Here is a 25,577-nt window from a genome sequence, read left to right on the forward strand (position 1 = left end):
CTTTTATAGTGGACTATGTGGGTTTTGCTCATTGTTGAGGCCGTACGGTGACCTATAGTTGTTAATGTCTGTGTCATTTTGGTCTTTTGTGGACAGTTGTCTCATTGGCCATCATACCACATCTTCTCTTTTATATTATTTGTCCTTTTCTTTTATAAACATGGCGATGTCAGTTTATTTTTGATTAATGAGTTTGACTGTCCCTCTGGTATCATTTGCCCCTCTTTTACAATAATCAATCCATTTTGAGACAAAAGTAAAGTATTGTAACGTGATCAAAACCTGCATGAGGTAAAGTATCGACCACAAATCTATTAAAATGGCATGAACGGAAAACAAAACTTTTCAGAATTCTCAATACCTGTTTGTTTTTCAATATTTAAACTCTATATTGTCAATATAGATTAAACAAATTTAATGGAGACATGTTTACAACTATATACCATTGGTAAGCGCTTCCTAAATAGGCTTACTTGGGGAGTTTTTTGGATAACTTTTTTTTTAACTTCATGAGTGTTTTGTAATAATAATTGGTACACTCAGCTTCGTAATTTTATTCTGTTTAATAAACAAATATAGAACGATTAACAGAATTGAAGGCAATTGAATGAATTGTAAATTTAGGAGTGTCGGCAAATAATCGTGTCTTCAAATCGGACGCCGCGGAGGTAATTGAAGTTTATATAGAAACCTAAATGGAAGAGATTAAATGAAATGTGTGAAACAAACAATGCGGTAATGTTTATAGAAGGTACTACATTAGAGCCACTTTGTTCCTGTTAAAAGTCTAATGTGACATCGGGGTGCCTTAGTAGTCGTATATGTCATCATTCGATACTACTGGTATTTAACAAAACAATCAGTTCAAATAAAACTTGTTTTATACCTAATATACTTTCCTTTGAATGTCCTTGTCAAGTATTGGCGTCAGTTAGAATTTCAAAAGGGCCACCAGAAGAGGTCAACGTTTACATTTAACTATATCGGGATATATGGTTTCCAAGATCAGATGAAATCAAACCTAATAAAATCATAAAACCTATGGTAACACCTTTAATTCAAAAAAAAGTTTAAAAGATAACCATCTAAAGGTAAATTTTAAATTCAAACCGTATGGGACGTTAAAATTTTTCAATAAACAGAATGAACATGATGAAGAGCAACAAACGTCACATGATTGTTTCTTCGCTCGAATTATTTGTAACATCTATCTACTTAGGTTTGGTTAAGGTTTTTATTTTTAAAACAGTAGAGTTCGGTCATGGAAGACATTCAAATCCAAGTAAAAATACTAGAAACTTCATCAGATATTGTTTTTCCGGATTCCACTCCGTTTAAAACTGATAAGAATTAAAGGACAGACTACATTCAATTGGTAATACATACGCTTCCTTGTAACTAGGATAATAATATTTTAGCATTTGTCGTTTACTTTGTAACTGAGTACTTTTTGTTGTATGGAATTACGAAATTATTAACTATACTTATTTGCATCTTTAAAAGGTTAAACTAAATATAAGCAATCTATTTTGTAGTGGTATTGGTTAGCAGGAAATTCAATACATGCAGCGTTTATTCATTTGATAAAATTCCTAATCGCTACTTCAAATAAAATTCATATTTCAATGAAGAATTTGATTACAACTTAAAACTTTTACCTTAAATAAACAAATCTATTTAGATATAGAACACTCATTCTTCGAAATTCTTACTAGGATATAATTTCGATATTTAAACTTAATTCAATAAGCAAACATATATAACAAAACGCATAACACGTGGTAAACATGAAGATGTCTATGCTTTTAATTACGTATCGACTATATACATTTGTAGATAAAACTATTAGATTTAAAAATATACAATTTATTTAACATTTTATCTTTCTGTTGTCCAATCAATGCAAAATGAATGATCAAATGTAACTTTTATAATAGATGTTCTATTTTACCAAATATTTACCCAGACTTTGCCAGCTTTCTATACATTTATTGGTTACGCCTTCTTTAACCAAATACAATACACAATTCAAAACTTCGACAGAAAAATTAAATAATGTATGTTACTTTTTATGCCCCAACTTAAGGCAATATGTTTTTCGGTGTGTCTGTCTATTCGTCCAATTGTCCTGCTTCAGGTTTAAAAGAAGGTTGTTTTTGATAAAGTTGAAGTCCAATCGTCTTGAAACTTAGTACATATGGTGTCTACGATATGATTATTGTACTAGTAATTATAATGCCGAATTAGAGTCATGACCCCAATTTCACGGTCTACTGAACACAGAAAATGATATTGCGATTGGGGAATCCGTGTACTATGGACACATTCTTCTCTACAGATACGATTAAGTCACCGTACTTGTTTATTATATAGCTATTACATATTGTTTAAAAAGAATTATAATACTAGAGTCATACTAGTTCAAGGAAATACACTTGTTGCTACTTAGAGAAAGCAAATTGCAAAAGCGTGAAATACTAGTTCCGTTTAAAAATAAATTATATCCGTGACATAACGCTATTTTATCCATATTATACAAAATAGAATTACTTAAAATCCATTTCTTAAACTATATGGTCTACAAGACGTTCAACATGTCATTTAAATATGTGTTCCTAGCTTTAAAGTTAATTTGTTATCATGGTATTTCTCTATAGGGCAATGTATTTTGGCTATGTACAAAAAACTGTTATGTAGGTATTGTTAATCTAAAGAAATTACTTTGTTGTTCAAGATATATGTTATCTTAACTCATAGGAAAACTATTACTATTGGTTTGGACAATTAAATCATTGATTTAAGAATATAAAACTAGAGGCTCTAAAGAGCCTATGTCGCTCACGTTGGTCTATGATCATACTAAACAAAGGACATACATAATACATATAAATGAGAATACAATTCATGAGAAAATCATGTTTTGGAGATGATGATGTGTTTGTCAATCTTACTTTACTAAACATTCTTGCTGTTCACAATTTTCTCTATCTATAATAAACTTAGCTCAGTAGTTTCAAAGGAAAATATTTTGTAAAAGTTTATAAAAAAATAGTATTACATAAATTTTATACGAAAATTGTTTAAAATTTACTATAAAGATCAATAACTCCTTAAGAGTCAATTGACCTTTTAGGTTCAGTTGACTCATTTGTAGATCTTACTTTGCTATACATAATTGTTTACAGTTTATCTTTATCTAAGTAAGATAATACTGAAGATAACCAAAAACTGCCAAATTTTCTCAAAATTACCAATTCAGGTGCAGGAACCAAACAACTACATGTAGTTGCGTTATTTGTCTCAAAATTTCAGGGCAGCTAGATCTTGACTTAATGAACATATTCAAATGAATGAGATTTGCTCTAAATGCTTTGTATTCAGAGATAATACCCAAAAATTGCATTTTACCCCTATGTAATATTTTTAGCCATGTCGGCCATCTTGGTTCGTGGACAAGGTCATTGGACACATTATTGAAACTACATACCCTTAGGATGATTGTTTCCAAGTTTGGTTAAATTTGTCTAAGTAGTTTCAGAGAAGATTTTTTAAAAAGATTACTAAAATTTTAGAAAAATGGTTAAAAATAGACTACAAAGGGCAATAACTCCTTAATGGGTCAACTGAAAAATTTGGTCATGTTGACTTATTTGTAGATCTTACTTTGCTGACCATTATTGCTGTTTACAGTTTATCTCTATCCTTTATAATATTCAAGATATTGTTCTAATTTTAGCCATGGCACCAAGATGGCCAGGTCATCAGACACATTTTTTTAACTAAATACCCTAAGGATGATTGTGGCCAATTTTGATTAAATTTAGCCCAGTAGTTTCAGAGGAGAAGATTTTTGTAAAAGTTTACGGACGCCGCACGCCAAGTGATGAGAAAAGCTCACTTGGCCCCTTAGGCCAGGTGAGCTAAAAATAATATTGAATAACCAGCTGAGCATATTATTCAACATTTGAAGTAAGGATGATTGTGGCCAATTTTGATTAAATTTAGCCCAGTAGTTTCAGAGGAGAAGATTTTTGTAAAAGTTTACGGACCCAGGAGCCGCACGCGAAGTGATGAGAAAAGCTCACTTGGCCCCTTAGGCCAGGTGAGCTAAAAATAATATTGAATAACCAGCTGAGCATATTATTCAACATTTGAAATAATAAATACTTTTAATTTCTGACCTTTGATTGACCTTATCATAGCATATTAAAAGAAGAAATCTTTCAAGAATAATAAATAGAGTCAATTTTTATTAAGTAAAACATGAACAATAAATTATTGCATGTACAAATAAGAGTATTTTAAGACTTTTAAAACACAATCCTTCATATGGACCTCTTGTTACATTAAAAAAATTAAAGCTTTAAAAATAACTTCATATTAACCCCAAAAGTAGCACCAGAATGACAAGATATATTATCATCAAATATTGAGATAAAAATTAATACTCTCCGAAGATAATCTTGATCTTTCTTGAAGGTGTAACAGAAATATATATCATGAACTTCACTTCAATCAAAGAGCTGAATAGCTCTGAGGGGAAAGACGGCCCTTGTTTCTTCTTTTTTTTTTTTTTTTTTTTTTTTTGGGGGGGGGGTGGGGTATCTTTTGATAGTCTTCATATAAAGAATGAAAAAAAAGAACAGCTAGAACATGTAGAAAGGTTGACAATATCGAAGTCAATTGTTGTTTAATCTAATTTCGTTTCCTTAGTTTAGGATTTAATTTGGACCAATGGAAGAGATCTACATCTTCTAAATCTAAACATTCGATTAAAGTTGATAGCTAATTATGTAAAATTCACCTGAATTCTGTCATTTAACAACAACTACAATGTTTTCTGAAATCTTAATCTGTATCAGTGAACTGCAGGCTAGACCATTTTCCATTTTTTGTGACAGTACTCTAAGATTTTTATTTTTTTTCTTAAGAAAGTTATGAATTGAAAAATCCATTCAGTTTTAAAGTTTCATTGATAAAGTTCCCAGTTACAACTCTCATTACAGGGATACAGGTACTAATAAAAAAACAAATTGATTGATTTAAACTGTGTGAAGCTTGATTCCATATCCTACATTTTGAAATATTTGTAAATTTCATGAATAAAAGGTTTAAACTATAAAATGCAACCTTTTTTTTCTATTTTTTTTACCATTACAATTATTTATTTGTTAGTACACACAATTTAGTTTTAATGGAAGACTACTAATCATATACTAAATGTCATATTGTAAGTTTTATTTTAGTAAATAATTACTCATCAATTGAGATGCTCCTGATTTGGAGGAAGATTCACAAAACAGAATTTTACAGAAAAAATTTTAAAAAATCGTTTCTCTCCCCCATCTCATGTATCTCCGCGAACTTTGTTTACTTTGAAAGTTGTTGACCTACAAATTAAAGTATTGCATATTGATGTTTGAATCATCTACAGCAAACATAATTATGTTAAAATTTAACAAATACCAATTTATAATTAGTACACAAACTCTGAGAATGATTTAAATAACCAGTGAAGGATATCCCTGCTTCTGCATAGTGTGGCATTCCAACAATGACGTCATTATAAAATATAATGTTGGTTGGCGATATATTTAGAATATCTCATCATACTGATTTTTCCGGATTGTAAAAGAAACGTAAATAGTGTAAAGGAGAGCTCAAAATACGATAATTTCAATAGAAACAGAAGGGAAATGTGTAGAAAAGTGTTTAAAGTCAATCTATTCATTTGTGTGTTTCCTTCTCATCAATGCAATCTCAGTAAGATTTGTTGGGGGTTTTCCACACTATAAAAACAAAATGAATGATGTGAGGGGATGTCACTCTGGTCAACCCCATAGGGGATTGACGGGCCGTCTTTCCCCAAAAATCAAACTTTTAATATAGAGATTTTTTGTTTCCTATCGAAGGTATGTAGGTTTCTTCAGGCACTCCAGCTTTCTCCACCAATAAAAACTGGTCACCTGGAAATAGCCCAAAAGAGACGCTTAAAAGTGGCATTAAAAGTCCAATAATCAATCAATCATAGAGATTATTCATTTCTACAACTAAAATAAAATCTGAGGAATCCCTCATATTCAAATTGCAACAATGGATTATTTTCTATCCTCACTTTATTTTTTATTCTTTATTTTAATATTATATTTGGTCCTTTTCTTATTGGCCAATCAACAACATAGTTTTTTTTACTTAATTTCTGTGTCATTTGGTCTGTTATGGAGAGTTATTTCATTGGCAATCATTATCAAACTAAAAACCAGCAATTTTATTAAAACTGATCTGAGGAACTAACAACAATATTACCATCTAAATAGGCTGTCAAGTTTGTTGTGGGAGCTCTGTGGCTTAAAAGGCTAAACAAATGTACATTCATTCTGTTCAACACACAGCATTAAATTAGTTCACATTTCTCACTTAGTTCACATTTCTCACTTAGTTCACATTTCTTACTTAGTTCACATTTCTCACTTTAGCTCACATTTCTCACTTAGTTCACATTGCTCACTTAGTTCACATTTCTCACTTTAGTTCATATTTCTCACTTAGTTCACATTTCTCACTTAGTTCACATTTCTCACTTTGTTTAAATTTCTCCCTTATTTCACTATGTTATATAAAGCAATGAAGTAAAAAAGTGCTTTACAATCTATTGAGTAATTAACTTAGAATGATATCATGTTTCCACTGGCAATAATCTAATAATTTAAAAGGGAAAATTTATCATGCAGTTAAAAAAAATGTAGTATTATCTAATGCTAGAGTTGTTATACATATCATTGACATTGAATCTCTCACCAAATTTTGATTTACAATATATACTGAGTGTCAATATAAGTACAAACCCTACATGTATTTCAGTTTAATAAATATTCAAACAATCAAATATTTTCCAATGTTAGCTAGTTGTTGTATCTGATTATAGAGTAGTTTTCTACACTTGTATAATCATTAGTTTGCTAATTTTATAATTGATTGATAATAGAAAAATTAAGGCAAAATGTATACATGTTGTAGAATTAAAACTTGATGTCATGCAGAAAACGACTTTATTTGTCTAATGTTGGATAACAAATTATTATGAATTCAGGGAAAATTGCATCATCGTGTTTATTTAAATTCATAGTTATGCCAGTCCTGATACAAGCCTATAAACCTTCTTTACTTCATTGAATATACCAATTATTGGTCTACCTATACCCACATAATCCATGCATACTGGTATAACACAAATACAAATATAGATACAATGATAAAAGTTATGGAATTTTGAAATATACAAAAACTTCAAAAAAAACATTTGAAACATAGTAAAATGAACTTAATAAGTTAATATGTTAAGCTTGATCAACAAAGATATCACCCAACTAACCAACTAAGGCAGGCTTACTTGTGAAGGAAATAACATACAATAACAAGGAACATGTAGGAGGAATTGATGAAACTGGAAAATTCAGTCAATAAAGAGGGGGGCAGGACCTTTTTTAGGTTTTGGGTGTTTATAAGCTGGGAATTTCGGGATTGATCCTTTCAGGATCCAGGAATTCCTTTTTGGAATTTCAGGATGTCCAGATTCAGGACCTTAGGATTTTATGTTTTTAAGCCCAGGATTACAGGATAAGGAGAATGTTTAATAAAAATTATCCTTAAATGACGGTTTTAAGTATGATGAAGTGAAATCAAAGACTTCATATAATATATTAAAATAAGTATCTAATGTATTGCTTCTCTGCTGAAGTCACTAGTGAAACAGAAAAACAAAATTGTATGAATAGGATGTCATGTCTTCATATGGAGTACATGTATTATCTTGTGAGCTTTGACGATAAAAAGAGATTCAGCAATTCAGTCTAGTACAAAAGGAGGGGGGGGGGAATATACCAAAGGTATCATAAGTCATTCCCAAACCTAAATACAAAAATTAACTTCTAAACTTTGTTAAAAGTCAATAAAGCATGAAGAGGGGTGGGGCTATATAATCTCCATGGAAACAAAACTTGCAAACGTAAATAAATTTGCATACCAAATATCATTGATTTAACATAAGCAGTTCATCTTAATCTGATATAAGCACAAACTAATACATGTAAACTAAGATAAGTTTCAAAGTCATTAGACTGTGACTGAGGGGTGAGGCCAAATATTCTCTATGTAAATGAGATGTGCCAATGCTTATACAACTGAATACCAATTAATATTGGCCTACCACTAGTGGTTCCCCTTGAACTGACCTAATCACAAACTAATACATGATAAATCTACAAAAATTTTCAAAGTCAATAGACCATGACTGAGGAGGCAGGGCCAATTTATCTCCATGGAAAGGAGATATGCCAATGCTTATACAATTGCATACCAAATATTATTGACCTACCACTTGTGGTTCACCATAAACTAGACCTAATCACAAACTAATACATTGTTGACGCCGTCACCGACGTTGGAAACAGCATACCTATGTCTCGCTTTTTGACTTCATCAAGGCAAGACAAAAATGACAATCAAGACAAATAATAGTACAAAAGACACAACATAGAAAACTAAAGTCTATGCAACAATAACCCCACCAAGACATTTGGGTGATCTCAGGTGCTCAAGAAAGGTAAGCAGTTCCCAAATCATGTCATAATCATATGATGTCAACGTGTTATTGTCGTTACTTAGTCAACCTATTTGCTAATAATTTAATTTTTGATGTAACACAGCTTCTGATTGTTTTTTTTTGTCTGTCAACTCAGAGTTATACTTTTGTCATGTGACTACTTCATTGATGTTTTTTCTTGATTTAAAAATGGAATTTTAGATTTAAATTATAGGCAATGATTGTGATGATTTTTCTATCTATTCAAAATAAATCATGTAATTTTTTGGTAAATTATATCACTCTAGATCTGTGATCCACAACATAATAATTAAAAAAAATCGTAAATTTAAAAACCATCCTATCAAACAAAAGGAAGAAAAATATACAAAACAGTTTACATATGAAATATCACAATGAATAAAGGCATAAACTTATAATTAATATGTACACATGTCTGGCACTTGTATTATAAATCTGATATGAAATGTAGTCATGTAGCTAATTCCATGAAAACTACATGACTAAAAATTTAATACATTTCATTTAATTTTGAAATGCTGGTTAAGGGGGCTCCTGGGTAAAAATCAAATTTTTTTTCTAATATAGGATTTCGCTATATTTTTTTATAAATGAACTTTATCATATACTTAAAATAAAAAAATGGGGTCACCGTTCATTTAAGCTCACAATCTGCCTCCAGGAGAAGCATACATTTTTTGTTAATGTCCTATTTTTCTGTTGAACTAATAGGAGAAATAGAGGTAATATCGAGAAAAAAAAATAACCTAATTACAGAAATCGCTTAAATTTTACACAGTGATATTGTAGTCTTTTTTCAAAACTACCTCTACCGTTTTTTATTTGGAAAATGCATATTTTTTATTGAAATTAGGAAATTTGTATATTTCATTTTAAACCCATCTCCGATTTTGTGGTGACCTGTGCTGTCTTTTTGCACTGTTTTTCATGTATATTTTGGTTGTCAGACATATTCAACCTGAGAGGTACTTTTTTGAGAGGGGAAAAAAAACAGAAACAATGATGGTACTTAATGCATTGAAAACCACATGTGTTACAAACACCATGATGATTCTGATCAGAAAACAGGATCTCAAAAGTGCTTCCTAATATCAAAATAATAACATGAATACAAAATTTACAAACATTACTACCAATGCCATCACTGTTTGGGGAAAATGTAAAACTTTTTGGGAGGAATTTTAAGCCACTTTTTTTAGCAATTGGGAATTTTCTCTAGGGGAAAAAGCGGAATTTCCGCTGTAATATGAGGCAAACAATATCACTGTTACAATTATTTAGTTTATGTACAGCTTATTTAAAAACAATAATAAAAAATATAGGTCACCGATGTGTTAAAAAAGATATTTCAAATTAAGTGCCAAAAAATGGCATTTTTGCTCCAAAGGGAGATAATTTGGAGCTTTTTAAATGATATAAACATTTTAAAAGTCATCTGGTGCAAAACCGAATCAATTTTTTGGGTTGATTTTTGTACCATATTATAAAGTAATAACTAATAGTGTAATAAATAAAATTTGTAATGAAAAAATAAAGGTTTAATTTTTTGCTGAAATTTTTGTACCCACCAGCCACCTTAAGAGTTTATTGAGAAATTGAGCTGACTAAAGAATTGATATGGCAGCTGTTTCCTAGGAGTGTTATGAGCCAATTGATTTACTAAAAATAAATTTTGACAATGTATCTGAAGTCTCTTTTAGAGATCTTTGAAATTCAATCTAACTGCAATAATTCATGCCTAGCTGATATTTAGTTGAGAATAAATCCTGTATGAGACATGATATGAAATGATCTATAATAATAACTTACGTAATTTATAGAATTACAATGCAGATCATGTGTTATGTTTCAATCAGTTATTAATGAGATCACAAGAACAGATTTTGACCAGGAGATCCTGATAAAGGCTATTCCATTAATATGTATATGGGGGCAGTTTAATGTGGGTCATGGGTCTTTTTTCAGTATGTGTCTATTACCTCTATGCAAAATTATCTAAAAATTGGTTTTTGGTTGTATGATATTGAAAGTTCCTTCCTACTCTCCCACATACATTTGAATGGAAAAGCCTTTATCTCATACTCTATCTACTTCAAAAAATTTTCACTATGATTTTCATCAGCAGACTAGATATATTTAATAAGGAAGAGCATCATTACGTCAGCTTTAGTTGTGACTCGGCTTTAAGTTAAATAAATTATGTGGTTGCTATGTACACAAGATGACGGAGGTTGGGATGTCATGGCGAGAAGTAGAGAAGAAAGCACAAGACAGAGTGTTATGGAGAGAGCTAGTGTCCGCCTTATGTGCATCAAAGCACGAAGAGGATTAAGTAAGTATGTACACAATATTTGTGAATCGCCCAACATATATGGAGAGACACTGCAAATGCTATGTTTGAATATTGAATGGGTAAGAAAAAGAATCAAGCATTGAAAGACTGCCAGACAGTAAAATCTTTGAAACTACAGGTAAAAGTTACACATATTTTTAACTATTAGATAGGCTTTAAAAGGTAACATGCTATCCTTATATTTTGAGATTTTTAGGTCTTGCACTCATCCAAGTGTAAAATTTTCAATATCCATACAATGGAGGAAGAAATATTTTTCTATGATACAAGTATCTCAATCCAAAACACTACATTGCACTAGTTATAGTCCCATATAATCACCCTTATACCTTATACCATTGAATCCTACATAACTTAAAATAAAGAAATAATTGCACTTTTCAATGATAAACAGATATGTTTAAGACTCTGCCATGTCTGTAGGTAACTCCATATATCTGTACTGTTTTCTTTGTCGTTGGTAGATACAGCATATTGTTACAACTAATAATGTCAACAGAAAAATGATGCATGCCATTACAGAATATCCAAGTATATTATCTGAAATGAGAAATAAACAACCACAAGTGAATAAAAGGAGATGTGGATGTATCCCTCCATAAGACAGTAAACCACTGATAACAAAAAATATATGTCCAACGTTACTGCAGAGATTTTATAGTTTACACACTAATTGTCAGTTCCTCAATTTAAGTCCCATTAGGGATATTGACCCATATTTGGTAGTTAAACAAAATTATCATGATGAGCTAATTTAATTATTCAAAACAGAATCACCTAACAAAACTGATACTGTGAAAGTATTTGAATTTGTGGGTATCAATTTTCGTGGTTTGAGCAATATTTACATGTTCGTGGGATTTTAAATTCCTGGATTTTAGTTTTCTAAAAAAAAAATAATTGAAAAATTAAAGCCTTTAGGAACGAAGGTTACAAATACTAATAGTCTGGATTGAAGAAAATTGCAAAGTCAACATTGAAGGTGTAAATCTTAGTGACAACACTAATTAACCCAAGATTAAAGACCATCAAAGGTGTTGAAATTAGGCCATAAATATGTCACCTAAAGAAATCAGTAACATAAACTAAACGTATCTTGAATTGTCATCAAAATCAAGCCCAGCATGAAATTATTATTTCCCATATGTACGAGAACTATGAGGATATAAAATGAACACTTTATCATACAAGCATATTAATACCGAAAATCTGGCTTTCATCGATAAAATATATTATTTATGAGAATTAAAAGATCAAAAGTTGTGCAGTTTAGGTTATTAAAGATTAAATGGGTATAATCCTGCATGCAGTTGTAGTTCTGTGACTGCTATTAGAGTATTCTCAGATTTGGGGTTATTCAATATATTCTGTAGATCATATCAGTAGTTGAACCTACATGGGGATCTTCCAATGTCTTGATTTGGACAATGGTTGTTTTATTTCGTTGGACACTTAAATTCGTGGATAAAGTCATTCATGAAAACCACGAAAATTGGTACCCATGAATAAAAGTACTTTCACAATATATAATTTTATGACCTCTTCAAAATTGTCCTATTTTGAAAATTATTTCTGCGCAAGATCTTTGCACTTTTTTCAAAAATGTAACAAGAGTGCACACGCTGAAATGTCTCGCCTTCTTTAATAATCATTGATGTTATGTTGATAGTCCTTAAAATAAAGCTTTATTACAACTGTCACATAAACTTAACATTAACCAAGAACTAAACATTGACCAATGAACCATGAAAATGAGGTCCTGGTCAGATGAACCATGTCTGGCAGGCATGTACAGCCAACAATTCTTCCATACAACATATATATAGTTGACCTATTGCTTATAGTTTAAAAAAAAAAGACCAAAACTCAAAAACTTACCACTGGGCAATGAACCTTGAAAATAAGGTCAAGGTCAAATAAAAACTGAGCATCTGAAACGTATATTATAAAAATATTTCCATACACCAAATATGGTTGATCTATTGCATATACATGTAGTATTAGAAAAAAAGACCAAAACTCAAAAACTTAACTTTGACCACTGAACCATGAAAATGAGGTCAAGGTCAGATGACACCTGCCAGTTGGACATGTACACCTTACAGTCCTTCCATACACAGAATGTACCAGACCTATTGCTTATAGTATCTGAGGTATGGTCTTGACCACCAAAACTTTAAAAAATGAGGTCGAGGTCAAGTGAAAACTGTCTGACGGGCATGAGACCTTGCAAGGTACAACATTACAAAAAACCACAACTTTTTTTAAAAGTAGTCACTGAACCATAAAAATGAGGTCAAGGACATTAGACATATGACTGACGAAAACTTCGTAACATCAGGCATCTATATACAAAGTATGAAGCATCCAGGATCCAGGTCTTCCATCTTCTAAAATATAAAGCTTTTAAGAAGTTAGCTAACGCTGCCACTGGATCACTATCCCTATGTCGAGCTTTCTGCGACAAAAGTCCCAGGCTCCAAAATAAAATTTATGGGTCATTGTGCTATACATTAAGCAAAATACAGTCATGCAAAATTGCCCAAAATTTGCATATATTAAAAGCACTTTTTTGTGAATAAAAAGAAATGCATGTGATAGAATTTTGAAATAAGATATGAGAAGACAGATTTTATATTATGATTTTAGAAAATAAAAAAAAATATGGTGTTACCTTACTTGTTTTCTTGCTACCAGGAAAAAATAAAAGCTTCTTTCAACATTCCTTTCTTTAAATCACCTTTTCCCACTTTTCTTTTAAAACCAAATATGTCAAATAGGGGCACCATAACATATAAATATTGTTAACGCATTTTGTGAGTAACTCATGCTCTTCAACTTAAGTATCAATTCTAATTTCTTGATTTTTTAAAATTTTACCCAAGTTCATCCTGAAAAATAGTTTCAAACAGAAAAAAACCCAAATATTTGGTACTTGTTAAAACTGTTTCAATAATTCAAATAAACTAACTTATTTTTCTCAATCAAACAGTCTTACACATCAATCACCAATCTCCAATCTGACTTACATATTACAAATTTAAGCAAAGAATTTACTGACTACTATCTTACAATTTAAGATGGCTTTATACAGTTAAACTACCTTAAACAATCATAACAATCGCAACAAACACTAAGCCAACAAAAAAAAAACAAATTTGTACATAAAAACATGTGAATTTATATTCTACAATGTGTTACCATATTCGGCCGTGTATTGTCCGCATTTGTGTATAGTCCGCACCCCTTCTTCATCCCCAAATATCGAGGAAAAAGTCTAGTTTGCTTGTGTAGTCCGTGGCAATTTTTGACAAGATCAGGTCCGCGAACAATGACGGAAAGTGCCGAATTTGCGGTATTTTTAAAAAAAAATTTTTTGCTGAGATCGGCAATATAGTAAGTATTGTTGTTAAAGAGATCGATAGTCAGTTAAAACTTATGATAAGTTTTTGAATGGGATCTTTAAAGATATATTTTTAATCTTTGTTAAAGATTGCAACACAGTAATCATTGTTGTTAAAAGATCCATGATGAATATAAAATTATGATCAGTTTGTAAAAGAGGACTTAAAAGATATGTATTTAATCTATTTTAAAAGTCTTCAAAAGATTCTGTTTAATTGCTTAATTAAATCGTCTTTCAGAATATCATTCTTTACTATTTAATTTAAAGTCCCAAACAATGACAGAAAGAACTGTATTCATGTAATAAATGTTAATTAATTCAATCATGTACATTTAACTATCGGCTTATCACTTTTGATATCATTGTAAGTGGTAGCTTGCCCAAGCCAATAAACTGTTTAAAATTCTAAAAATAAATATTTGGTATGCTATCAAACAAAAGAAAATTAAAGATCAAACATTTAAGATCGAAAATGAATTCAACTCAGACTGTAAAAACCAAGCTTATCCCTTTTGGTATATAAAGAAATGTTTAATTTTCTCTATCATACCTTCGAATTGTCATTACCAGACGATGGGTAAAATACGTCAGTCCTTCACCGTCAAAGAAAAACTTAAAGTTGTCGCCTATGCTGAAGCCCACGGTAACCGTGCCGTTGGTCGAGATTTCACCATTGATGAGAAAAATGTCCGTAATTGGAGAAAACTAAAAGAACGTTTGCAAAAAACTTTAATAGTGCATCATATTCTGATATACCTTGTATTGTTATGTTTGATGTTAAAAATTGATTAGAACTCATTAAACTGTTATAACTCTTTAATCTTATCATTTCTTTTATTGACTTGAAGAACTGCCTGAGGTTATTGAATTACATTCATCATTTGTCAAAAGTTGATATGGTTAATTAATTGCTTTCAACACAAACCCGTAAACTCATTCATGTAAGACGATACACCTGCACAATATGACCTTTCACCTGGAAATATAGTTTCGTATACAAAATTCCACTTCTTTCGGGTTTACACTTTCAGTATTAATGGTTACGATTTACAATTAAAAAATGTTAGGCTAGGTCTTGATTTATTTACGTCGATAAGTTAAGAGTTGAACACAAAAAGTCGGAATACGAAAATTTTTGATACTTTAATCACACACTTTCAAAATGGCGCATTGTTGTTTACTTGTACTGTACACACGCGAATAATATTAAACAAAATCGATCTTAGGGAGATTTCACTAGGTTTTAACTTGACTATTATGGTTTTACCAATGAAGGGTTCATCTTTCATTGATATTCATGATTCAGGTACACTGTTGAGATGCAATGACACAAATTTTACCAAATCCGAAACAAAGCGGACATTCGATCAAAGGCTGATTTTTATGCAAATTACTAAGTCAACACTGTTAGATTGTTTATTTTATTTAAAAAAATACAAAGAGTAGTCAAGAATACAGTTAGATTGTTTATTTTATTTCTAAATAATACAAAGAGTTGTCAAGAATACATTATAACATTGACAACACATGACGTTTCTGTTTTCTTGGCCAAACCTTGTTCAACATCGTATCCGAACTCTGGAAAAAAAGGTCATGAAATCCTATAGTACTGCATAGTCCGCACCCCTTCCATCAATTTCATTCCCAGGGTAAAAAAACGCGGACTATACACCCCTTTATATGGTACATACTTTACAATTTTAAAATATTACTCATGTTCTGTCACTTTGTACTTACTTTTGAAATATTACTCATGTTCTGTCACTTTGTACTTACTTTTAAAATTTTGTTCATTAGCATCTGATAAACCACAAGCTTTTCTCCAATCAGCAGGCATAGAATCATTCAGTATTGTATGAAATTGATCTATATCACAAAATTCACTGCACCCTAAAAAAAAACAACAAGTTTTCAAACATCTATTAATTATTGTATGGAAAAAAATCATTTGATTTTATAATATGGTTTTGGTCAATAACAGATTTCATCTTCTATTTTTCATAACCTTGAGAAATCTTTTATGAAGTCTTGTTCATTACTCCTGATATATCAATATTCAATTTTCAAATTATCAAAAGAAATAATCAGATCTATCATAATTGCTGACCATTTTTGCCGACAAAAACTTCTAACGAACATCAACATCCTTGAAACGAGTAAAAGGTCCACAAAGACTTCCATTTCAATTTTGTAAACAAAATGAAGGTTCATGCTACATTTTCTGTGTTAGACATATAAATAAACTCATCATATAAACCAGGATTAAAATTTTGTATCATAAGTTTATCATAGTGGATTTGTAAATTATAATCAACACACATTTTTAGATCTACAGCTAGAATAATGGTCTGAAATCAGAGAAATGTGTAATTTAAAGCAATGGCTAACGAGAATTACAACAAGTGCACATATAAAGTGAACCAACACAACACAATGTGTAAAAGAAAAATTAAATAGTTAAAAACTTTAAGGTTGATGCTATTAAATACTTAACATAAATACATTATTGGTATTAATTAATTTTCCTTTAGTTCTTCCCAGGTCATGAATAGAAATAGGAATAAGGAAGCCAAACATTTTGACATCATTAATTTCTTTTAAAGGCATTCTCCTACCTTAGTTTTTAAATTAATTTACCGATGACTTTGAAATAAAATCCAAGTAATATGATATATTTTTTTAAAAACAAAGACACTCCAAATACTGAAAGCTGTGTAACATATGCATATCTGCAAGCTTATGCATATCTGCAAGCTTTTTAAATTGCCCAAAAATGTGCATGACAACATTTTAAAGAGTTACAATTTTTTCATGGCATTTTTGGCTGCACTGTCTTTTACTGCATAAATAGTGTAATATCTCCTTTTTTTCTTATAGTATACTGATTGTTGAATTAATAAACCTTTTCCTTCTGTTTTATTCTTGTGCTTATATTATTGTGTAGGATACATAACACATGTATCTAGGATACCAGAAAAATATATTTGTGTAGGAATAAGTGATTGTTAAAATTATACTATAATGTCATTACCTGGAAGTGTCAGTGTGACAATATCATCTGTAAATGTATTATTTCTATATAAGATCCTGACTGTATTATCATCATGTAGTTCAATCATTACACAGGATGAATATGTAGGAGTTCTGTCATTAAATATCTTCATTGTTTTAAGTAAGGCAGCAACTGTTGAATCATGCTATAACAAACAAAAGATATATATGTTTTATGTTTTAGAAATAACCCATATTCCATCTTTTAGATATGCCCTATATTCTATGTTTTAGATAAAACCCATATTCTATGTTTTAGACATACCCCATGTTTTACTTAATAGATGTGTGCCACGCTTAAGAAATGCTCCTCATCAAGGTCTAAGATATGCCCAATTGTTCAAGTTTTAGATATGCCTCTGATTCCATGTTTTAGATATGCCTCTGATCCCATGTTTTAGATACAAGTCTGACTCCATGTTTTAGAAATGCCCCACATTCCAAGTTTTAGATGTGCCAGAATGTTTTCCATTGTAATTCCGCCATCTGTGTTTCTTGTTCACATTTCACTTTCAGAGTTTCCTGTAATATTCTTGTCATTGATGTGATAAAGTTTCCCGCGCTTTATGCAAATTTTTTTAACTTGGAACTCCACGGAAACACTTCCGGTAAAAACAATGGCTGATTCCACCATTCAAAATCGTCTGGAAAAATGTGAAGGTCAGGATTATCACAGTGCAATCACTTAAAAGGTAGGTCAGTAGTGGTTTTTCTTTTGGCGATTTATGAATGGAATGTGAAAAACTATATCACGAGTGAACGTGGTTGATAGTTTAGATTATTTTTACAGATATACCGCTACAAATTTCAGCTGACGGCGACTATAGTCCAGTATTTAGATATGCCTCATAGTCCATGGCTTTAATATCCCTCAGTTTTGCTACTAATACAGCGAGTTGTTGTCCATCAATCAAAATAATCAAAATACTATTTGTAAAATGGATTTTTATCCAATGAAAAACAAAGTTGCATTGCTCTATGATTTGCAGCTGTAAAGATTTTGACTGTAACCAAAACACAACTAAATTCACTCAATTTGGGAAAATGTACAGGCCTTCATATCTATCCAGGACTACATGAGCTGGTTGAATAGTATTACATTATGATCTTTAGATTCTTTTTGTATGAGGTGACTGAAACAGCCAGATGGACAGAAAAGTTAAAAAAAAATATATGGTATATAAGTCTTTTGGACACTAGAATGGTTTTTCTCTCCTATAAGGAGTCTATAGATTAAAGTGAAAGTCAACCTTCCTGAATCATCTTTTGTAACTTACTGCAGAATAAACCATTATTTTCTGTGTAAGGTTTGCTGGTGTGTTCAGTTTTGTTTGCATATCTTCATATATTTTCTTTAATAAATTGCCTAAAATAAAGATAATCATATTTGTATTTCATTATTACATTAAAACAAGGGAATATATAAATTTAAGTTTAGTGTGATCTATTGCAAAGTAAAACTCATTTGAATTTAGAGTGCTGTTCAATGTTGAATTGTCTTGTCTATCAAATATACATTTTATGTGTAACTTAATGGAAAAAGAAAGTATATGTGGTATCTTTCCAAAAGCAAAACAAGTATAGGAATATTGCTTTTATTTCTTTCTGTTCTTCAATTCAAAGTCATAATGAGGCTTTCAACATGCAACAAAAACTCTCATCTACCTGTAAGTTTAAGACAGCTCTTATGACTGGTTTGAGTGGAATTCTTTCCAAAATCAAAGACAATTCCACAACTGTGACTTTTAAAACACGGCCATGGAGTAATATCAATAAAATAAATTGGGCAAACTTACCGCCTTTTAAAACAGCCATTTCATGAGTAGGGTACCACCATTTCACCTTATAAGTTTTCTGTATATAATTCAGTCTTTTCAAAGTGTCTGCATTTAGCCAGTCTGGTTGTTTTTTATTATGGGTTTGCTAAAATAATAATGCAATTATTAGATGACTCATTTTATTAAGCTTAAAACATCACTTAAGACCAGTATTTTTTTTTTAAAATCACTTGAATACCCAAATACAAAAGTTTGTAATTGTAAGCCCCCTCTCGGCACTGTAGGAGTTAAACATCTTTTTTTTGGCTGAAATTATTCAATTTATATAACAAAAAAAGGTTATAATTAACAACATGAGCCATTCTACCCCCATTTGCAACCCCATAATGGCATAATATTTCTTATTTTTGCAGTTTTCATCCACACCTAATCATAATTACTGTTATATATTAATCAAAAAGACTCTTTGTACATCTATTTTTTTTATTCTTTTTAATGTTTTCACACTTGATTTCTAGAATCTCTTACAAAGGTACATGCATGTGTCTAATGTATTAATAATGTTAAAAACAGAGAATTACACCACATAAACGCTTAAGATTACATTATAGCTAAAGCATGACGACAGAAGTACTGTACACTAAAACTCACATTTTCACTTCTTACTGTATTATTTGTTTGCATCATGTTGTCTTTTCCTAAAAAGTCATAATTATTTTATTTTGAATTTTTATTTTTTAGTAAAAAATATATTAGCTTTGCACATTCTAAATATTTTAATATTTTTTTTGAATATAATAGAAGACTTACCTCACAGAATATTGTGTCTAATATTTTCATCATTCCCTGAAATGTTGCTGGTAAACCAGAATGTTCAGCCACATATTTCACTAAATCCTGGAAAATAACATGTCTTGTGTTATTGAATTGTAATTTTTATCTAAATTTCTAATTTGGTTGCAAATATCAAATATCACTGAAATAAGTTCTTTCTATTTTTCTCTTTATTGTCTTTTTTAGTTTGGAGTTTTTGGAGTTTTGTATGCACAAAGTTCTAGAAATACATTTTTTTTTTAATTCTTGTTTTGTATACAAACTGATTTAAATAGAGGTGTTTCAGCTTTGCTTACAAGCATCTGGCATAACCCCATTTGACTTTCTATAACATCAGCCAATGAAATTCAAGCCTTCAAATTTTGAAGGTGTGTCTTAATCAAACAAAAAGAGGATCCTCAAAGGTGTAGAATGAGTGTTTTCAGATACCTGAATGCAAACTAGACACAAGACCTAAATTTTAGTAAGATTTGTTTAAAGTAAAATCCTTATTTTGGAGAAAATGTTACAACATTTCACTATTACATGACTTAATGCTTATACAACATAAAACAAGTTTGCTTCTAAAACATATAAATCCAAAAATGATTTTTTTTCTACCATTGACATTATTTATTTTGATATTATTGAACCATAAAATTGATTTTTGACTTCACATTTGGCATAATCCGTTTCACATTCGCGGATTATGTCAAACGTGAAGTCAAAAATCAATTTTATGGTTCAATAAAATCAAAATGAATAATAGTCATTCATTAAATAATTTATTGACACTTGATGTTCCATTTGATATAAAATAATAAATTTAAAATAAATTATATTATAAATAAATTACTATAAAAATAAGGCTCAAAGAACTTTTTATATTATTTATATTCACAATAACAACATACACACATGTTGGCATATGAATACACAACATCAGAGTGGGCGTGTCAGCATAAAAATTAACAACATTGAAAATAAAAGTAATACTTTTAACCAATCAGAAGACAGCTAATACACCAAATGTATTTATTTTAATATGTTTAGCAGAATGGAATGATGAGAACATAAAATTTTCAATTTTAAAAATTATATCTGTTGGCTTTAGTTAACTTTGACATAGATTTTTTTGTATCCAGTTTCTGGCTTTTAATGTAACCTGTTTCTTAAATTAAGTCTTGTGCACACACTGAAATAAAACTAAATGACAAGAATTTATGTACAAAATTAATGGTAGTACGTATTACAATGTATTAATGGTAGTATTAATGGTAGTATTAATGCAGGGAATTTTTATTTTTTGTGCAAGGAGGGAAAAATGTATTTTCTTTGATATTTAAACTTATGGTTTTTGTCAAAGTGTGCATACAAGCATACAGAAAAAAATTCTTAGTTAATCTTTTGTAATCCTTGTTTTCCAATATCCATACAATCCACAAACATTGATTTTCCATGTATAAAAATGAATCCCCAGTATAATCACAGTTTCACGTAAGTACATGTATATACCTGTGTGTTATTTTTCACTTGGAGGACCTCTGGATCATGTGACATAAAATACTCCATCTTAGACGTAAACACAGGACAAGGATTATCTAAATAAATAAGCTGAAACATATATGTTTAATGAAATTTAAGAATGACTTTTACAATAATCATATATCAATAAACCAATCAATATTTACAAACAAAATTTTTCCTCAAAGAACAAAACTTTATTTTATCTGATGTTTTTTAAAATTATTACAAATTCATGCTGCATTAATCATTTGTTAATAGAGAATCTCAAAGTCTTGCCAAAAATTAAGGGAGAAATGTTTCTTGCTTTAACATTGTGTTTTTACACAGTGTTAATGGTATGGATATCCATTCTTATAGATTTTACTGTTACTTTTACAAAAAGAACTTATGTATTTAAGAAAGTAAACATATTACATTAAAAGTTTTCTCTGTGAGATGTTAATTTTTATAACATACATGGTCATCTTTTGTTGGTTCAGTATGTACAGGTATTGGCTGCCATGTTATATTTTCATTCCATGAATCTTCTTTTGTGGGTGGAAATAGTCCCGCCAACATACAATAGGCACTCATCAATGTACGATCATAATCTGTGCTACGAACATATACCTAAAAAGTTTACCATTATAATTTTTCTTTTACTAGTTTATTCAAATATACTGTGAACACATCAAATATCAACAAATGTAGATTCTAAATACATGTATTACATGTAGTGCTTTACAATTGTTGTCCTCATGAAACTGTTAAAATTTTCTTGCTGACTCTTTTCAGTATTTAGATTTGCCTGTAAAGATCGGAGCTATATCCATGATATCTAATGGTACTAGATTAGGAGGTGAAAACTTGTTTTCTATAATAATTGTTATGATTTTAAAGATACAACAAAGGCAAACCTGATCTTTTTTCACAGTATTAGAATAAATGTTCTTTTTATTTGAAAATAATCGATTTTTATGATTTTAAAGATACAACAAAGGCAAACCTGATCTTTTTGCACAGTATTAGAATAAATGTTCTTTTTATTTGAAAATGAATGATCACCACATAAGGTGCTGCATTTCTTCACAATGTGGAAAAAGCAAAACCAGAGGAAAGCAATGAAATTTTGACCACATTCATGTATATAATTTTGACCATGATGAATAGAGATCACATGAATCACACATTGATTATGAAAGAAAAAAAACATATTTTATGATCTTGCTTAGACAATCAATATTCTATACTTATACATGCATATTCTACACACTAAATAAATCTTACATCTTTAACATTGAATGTTTTGTTTAAGAATTTGAGGTTATCTCCATACCGTCTTCTTAATATCTGCCCAAGGTAATACTCCTGTTCTTTTCCTTCCTAAAACATACATGTATATGTAAATTAAAAACAAATTTTAACTTAAATTATACAGTATTTTTTAATTTTTTTTTTTTCTGAAGAAAGAAGTATGTGCTAATTACAAATAGAGTATTTCTCTTCAAATGGACATTACATTTTTCACAATATTCATTGATTTCTACAGTATTTTTTGTAAACACTTAAGAATGTTAGTTGAAGACTTACATTTGTGAGCTGTCCTAGACCCATAGGCCATGATAATTCTGTATTAGGGTCCTTAGGGTATACTGCAACAGGACTTCTATCTCCATGACGATACAACTACAAAGATAGAAACATGTTCTGTGAGCCAAGCAATCTAAGTTCATCAAAAAAAGCAGAATACATATATTCTAACATTGTGTATTCTAGTAATACAACATGTAATTATTTCCTGGCAATCTTTTAATCAAATAGTGGTTGTTAGAAGCCCTATTATTCTAGTCTTTCAAAATTATCTAAAAAGTAGACATGGTAGGTTAGGTTAAATAGCCTTTCTTAGAACATCTTTTTATTCCAGAATTTTATTATTTGACTGATAAATAAGATGTTTAAATAAAATTATGTCATAAATAATTAATTTCATTAAATTTATAGTTTTGAAAAAAATGACTAATTGTCTTGTACAAGTTGTATGCATTTGAAAAAAGTATGGGTCTCAATTTCATATCAAGTCAACTGCTTAACAAACAGTATTGACATTATACAATGTTCTATGAAATAACATGTATACTGCAAATGTTGAACTTCAGATGACATTACTTTTAATGCTGAAATTTTTCCATTTACAACATTGTACAAAGGAACATATGTCATGTATGTTGTACATGTGAACGCAAAAACATTAATAAAACCCTACCATTTGGAACTTGATCTGTATTTGGTACCAAGTTTAACATAATGTATAATTTTCAGAAAATTTGGGAGTGAAAAAGTGAGTTATAGTGTGGAATTTGAAAAACAGAGCGGAAGGCATCCCAGATAAAAAAATAAAATAGCCTTGCAACACATTATAATTATTTTAACTATTTTCAACCCTGATCTGTGTAAGGTGACAATAAGTGCACATGTATCATATATGTAACCATTTCTTAACATTTGGAAGAGGGAAACTAATTTTGGAGATACAAACAAGGTCGAAAGTTACAGTGAGACATACATACATGTCAAGTGACATGATATTCGCGTGTAATACACGCTTTTTCAACGGTTTACACGCGAGGATTTTGTCACATGGCGTGTACACGCTTTTCACCACTTTACACGCAATTACACGCTTTTTCGTTCTTTTCATTTTTTGGTCGTTAGTGATATCGCTATTCTCGGATTTTTTCCTTATTCGGCGATAAATACCGAAAAATTCGAAGTAATTGTTTGGCTGCCGTATTGTTAATTTTTCTATATGGAAAACTGTAAAAGGTAAGTAGTTTGTGTGATTAGTTTTAACGATTTTGTGACAAGTAACGCATAATTTGTGCATTCTATGTTGCAATGATAAAAAACAATACATGTGAGAGGAGAAATACAATGTAGCTATTTGAATAAGCATTTTAACATGTTTATCTAATGAAAATCAAATTTATAAAACATTTTTCTTTTTCAATTTCAGTTTCAAATCTAGCCAACATGGCAACAGATTTCTACAGGCCATGGGGATAAAAATATCACAGAACTGTTGGATCAGCTCTCATAGTAGCAGCTTTCTTCTGATGAACTACCCAGTTTTAACCAGGCAATAGCAATGGAGCAATGGCAGAGATAATAGATGACATTTTACATTGCCAAAAAAAAAATCATTGTGACATTCTTTCAAATCTTGATGAAGCTAATTCAGTCAAATATCAATTCCTACTGCGGGAGAGCCTTTTCAATTATAAAGATATTGACACTGAATTCTGATCAGAACTTGACTATGTTACACTTGTATTGTGTGCTGTTATCAAATAAATGTAACTAAACTTGAAACTGGCAGTTGTTTTGAATATGTGCCTAGTGGTGGTGCTTTAAAAGCAACATACATGTAATAGACCACTGTTTAATACAATAAAAGCTCACAGTAGAATATATACTGTTTTTTTTATATTCACAAATTTGTATGAATTTGAAATTATGAACAATACCACATTCATATTAACAAGTCTGCATCTACGTCACGCATTTTCACACGCTTTTTGACATGTCATGTCATGTCATGACATGATTTTCCATTGTCAGAGGTTGACATGTATGGAGACATAAAAACTAAAAAGGGGGAGGGGTCCATATCTCCAAGTTCCATGCAGTGCATTTTCCATTCAAAAGTTCAATTTCGAGTGTAAATGTGGATAAAACAATTAAACACTAAAATGTATCCTTATACAAGACATAGTAACTCGTAGTTGAGGTTGATACTACACTGTACAACAGTGACAGTCAACACTCGACAACAGTAAAACAAGTTACAAGGAAGTTCACTCAAAACTTTCAGGAATATAAAATGTGGGATGATTATAATAATATTGTTATTCATATTTTCGGATAAAATTAATAACATACTACTTGCAACAAAACTAGTTCTTGCTTTACTATTGGAATGAATGCAAAAAATATAAAGATATTATTCAGAAAAATTTTTGCTTTTGATGACATGGTTCTGATTATCTC

The 25,577-nt window shown here is 30.3% G+C and overlaps 1 protein-coding gene across 1 annotated transcript; it reads right to left on the minus strand.

Annotated features, from left to right (window-relative positions):
* Nucleotides 1-6,244: 6,244 nt before the first annotated feature.
* On the minus strand, nt 6,245-25,577 carry LOC143068606 (lysosomal acid phosphatase-like). Its single transcript, XM_076242799.1, has 11 exons — nt 25,470-25,577; nt 23,121-23,216; nt 22,818-22,913; nt 22,008-22,160; nt 21,540-21,638; nt 20,022-20,108; nt 19,230-19,356; nt 18,711-18,799; nt 17,414-17,579; nt 16,159-16,272; nt 6,245-11,516 (listed from the first exon to the last, which is right to left on the minus strand). Exons 1-11 carry the CDS (start codon nt 25,560-25,562, stop codon nt 11,377-11,379), a joined length of 1,260 nt encoding a protein of 419 aa, XP_076098914.1. The 5' UTR covers nt 25,563-25,577; the 3' UTR covers nt 6,245-11,376.

The sequence above is a fragment of the Mytilus galloprovincialis genome, chromosome 3 (assembly GCF_965363235.1).
Source record: "Mytilus galloprovincialis chromosome 3, xbMytGall1.hap1.1, whole genome shotgun sequence".
Taxonomy (NCBI): Eukaryota; Metazoa; Mollusca; class Bivalvia; order Mytilida; family Mytilidae; genus Mytilus; species Mytilus galloprovincialis.

Coding starts and splice junctions, on each gene's coding strand:
- LOC143068606 (XM_076242799.1), bottom strand. CDS start 25,562: ATGTCATCAAAAGCAAAAATTTTTCTGAATAATATCTTTATATTTTTT. Junction 23,217..25,469: donor AACTAGTTTTGTTGCAAGTA/GTATGTTATTAA, acceptor CTATCTTTGTAG/TTGTATCGTCATGGAGATAG. Junction 21,639..22,007: donor AACCAACAAAAGATGACCAT/GTATGTTATAAA, acceptor TATATGTTTCAG/CTTATTTATTTAGATAATCC.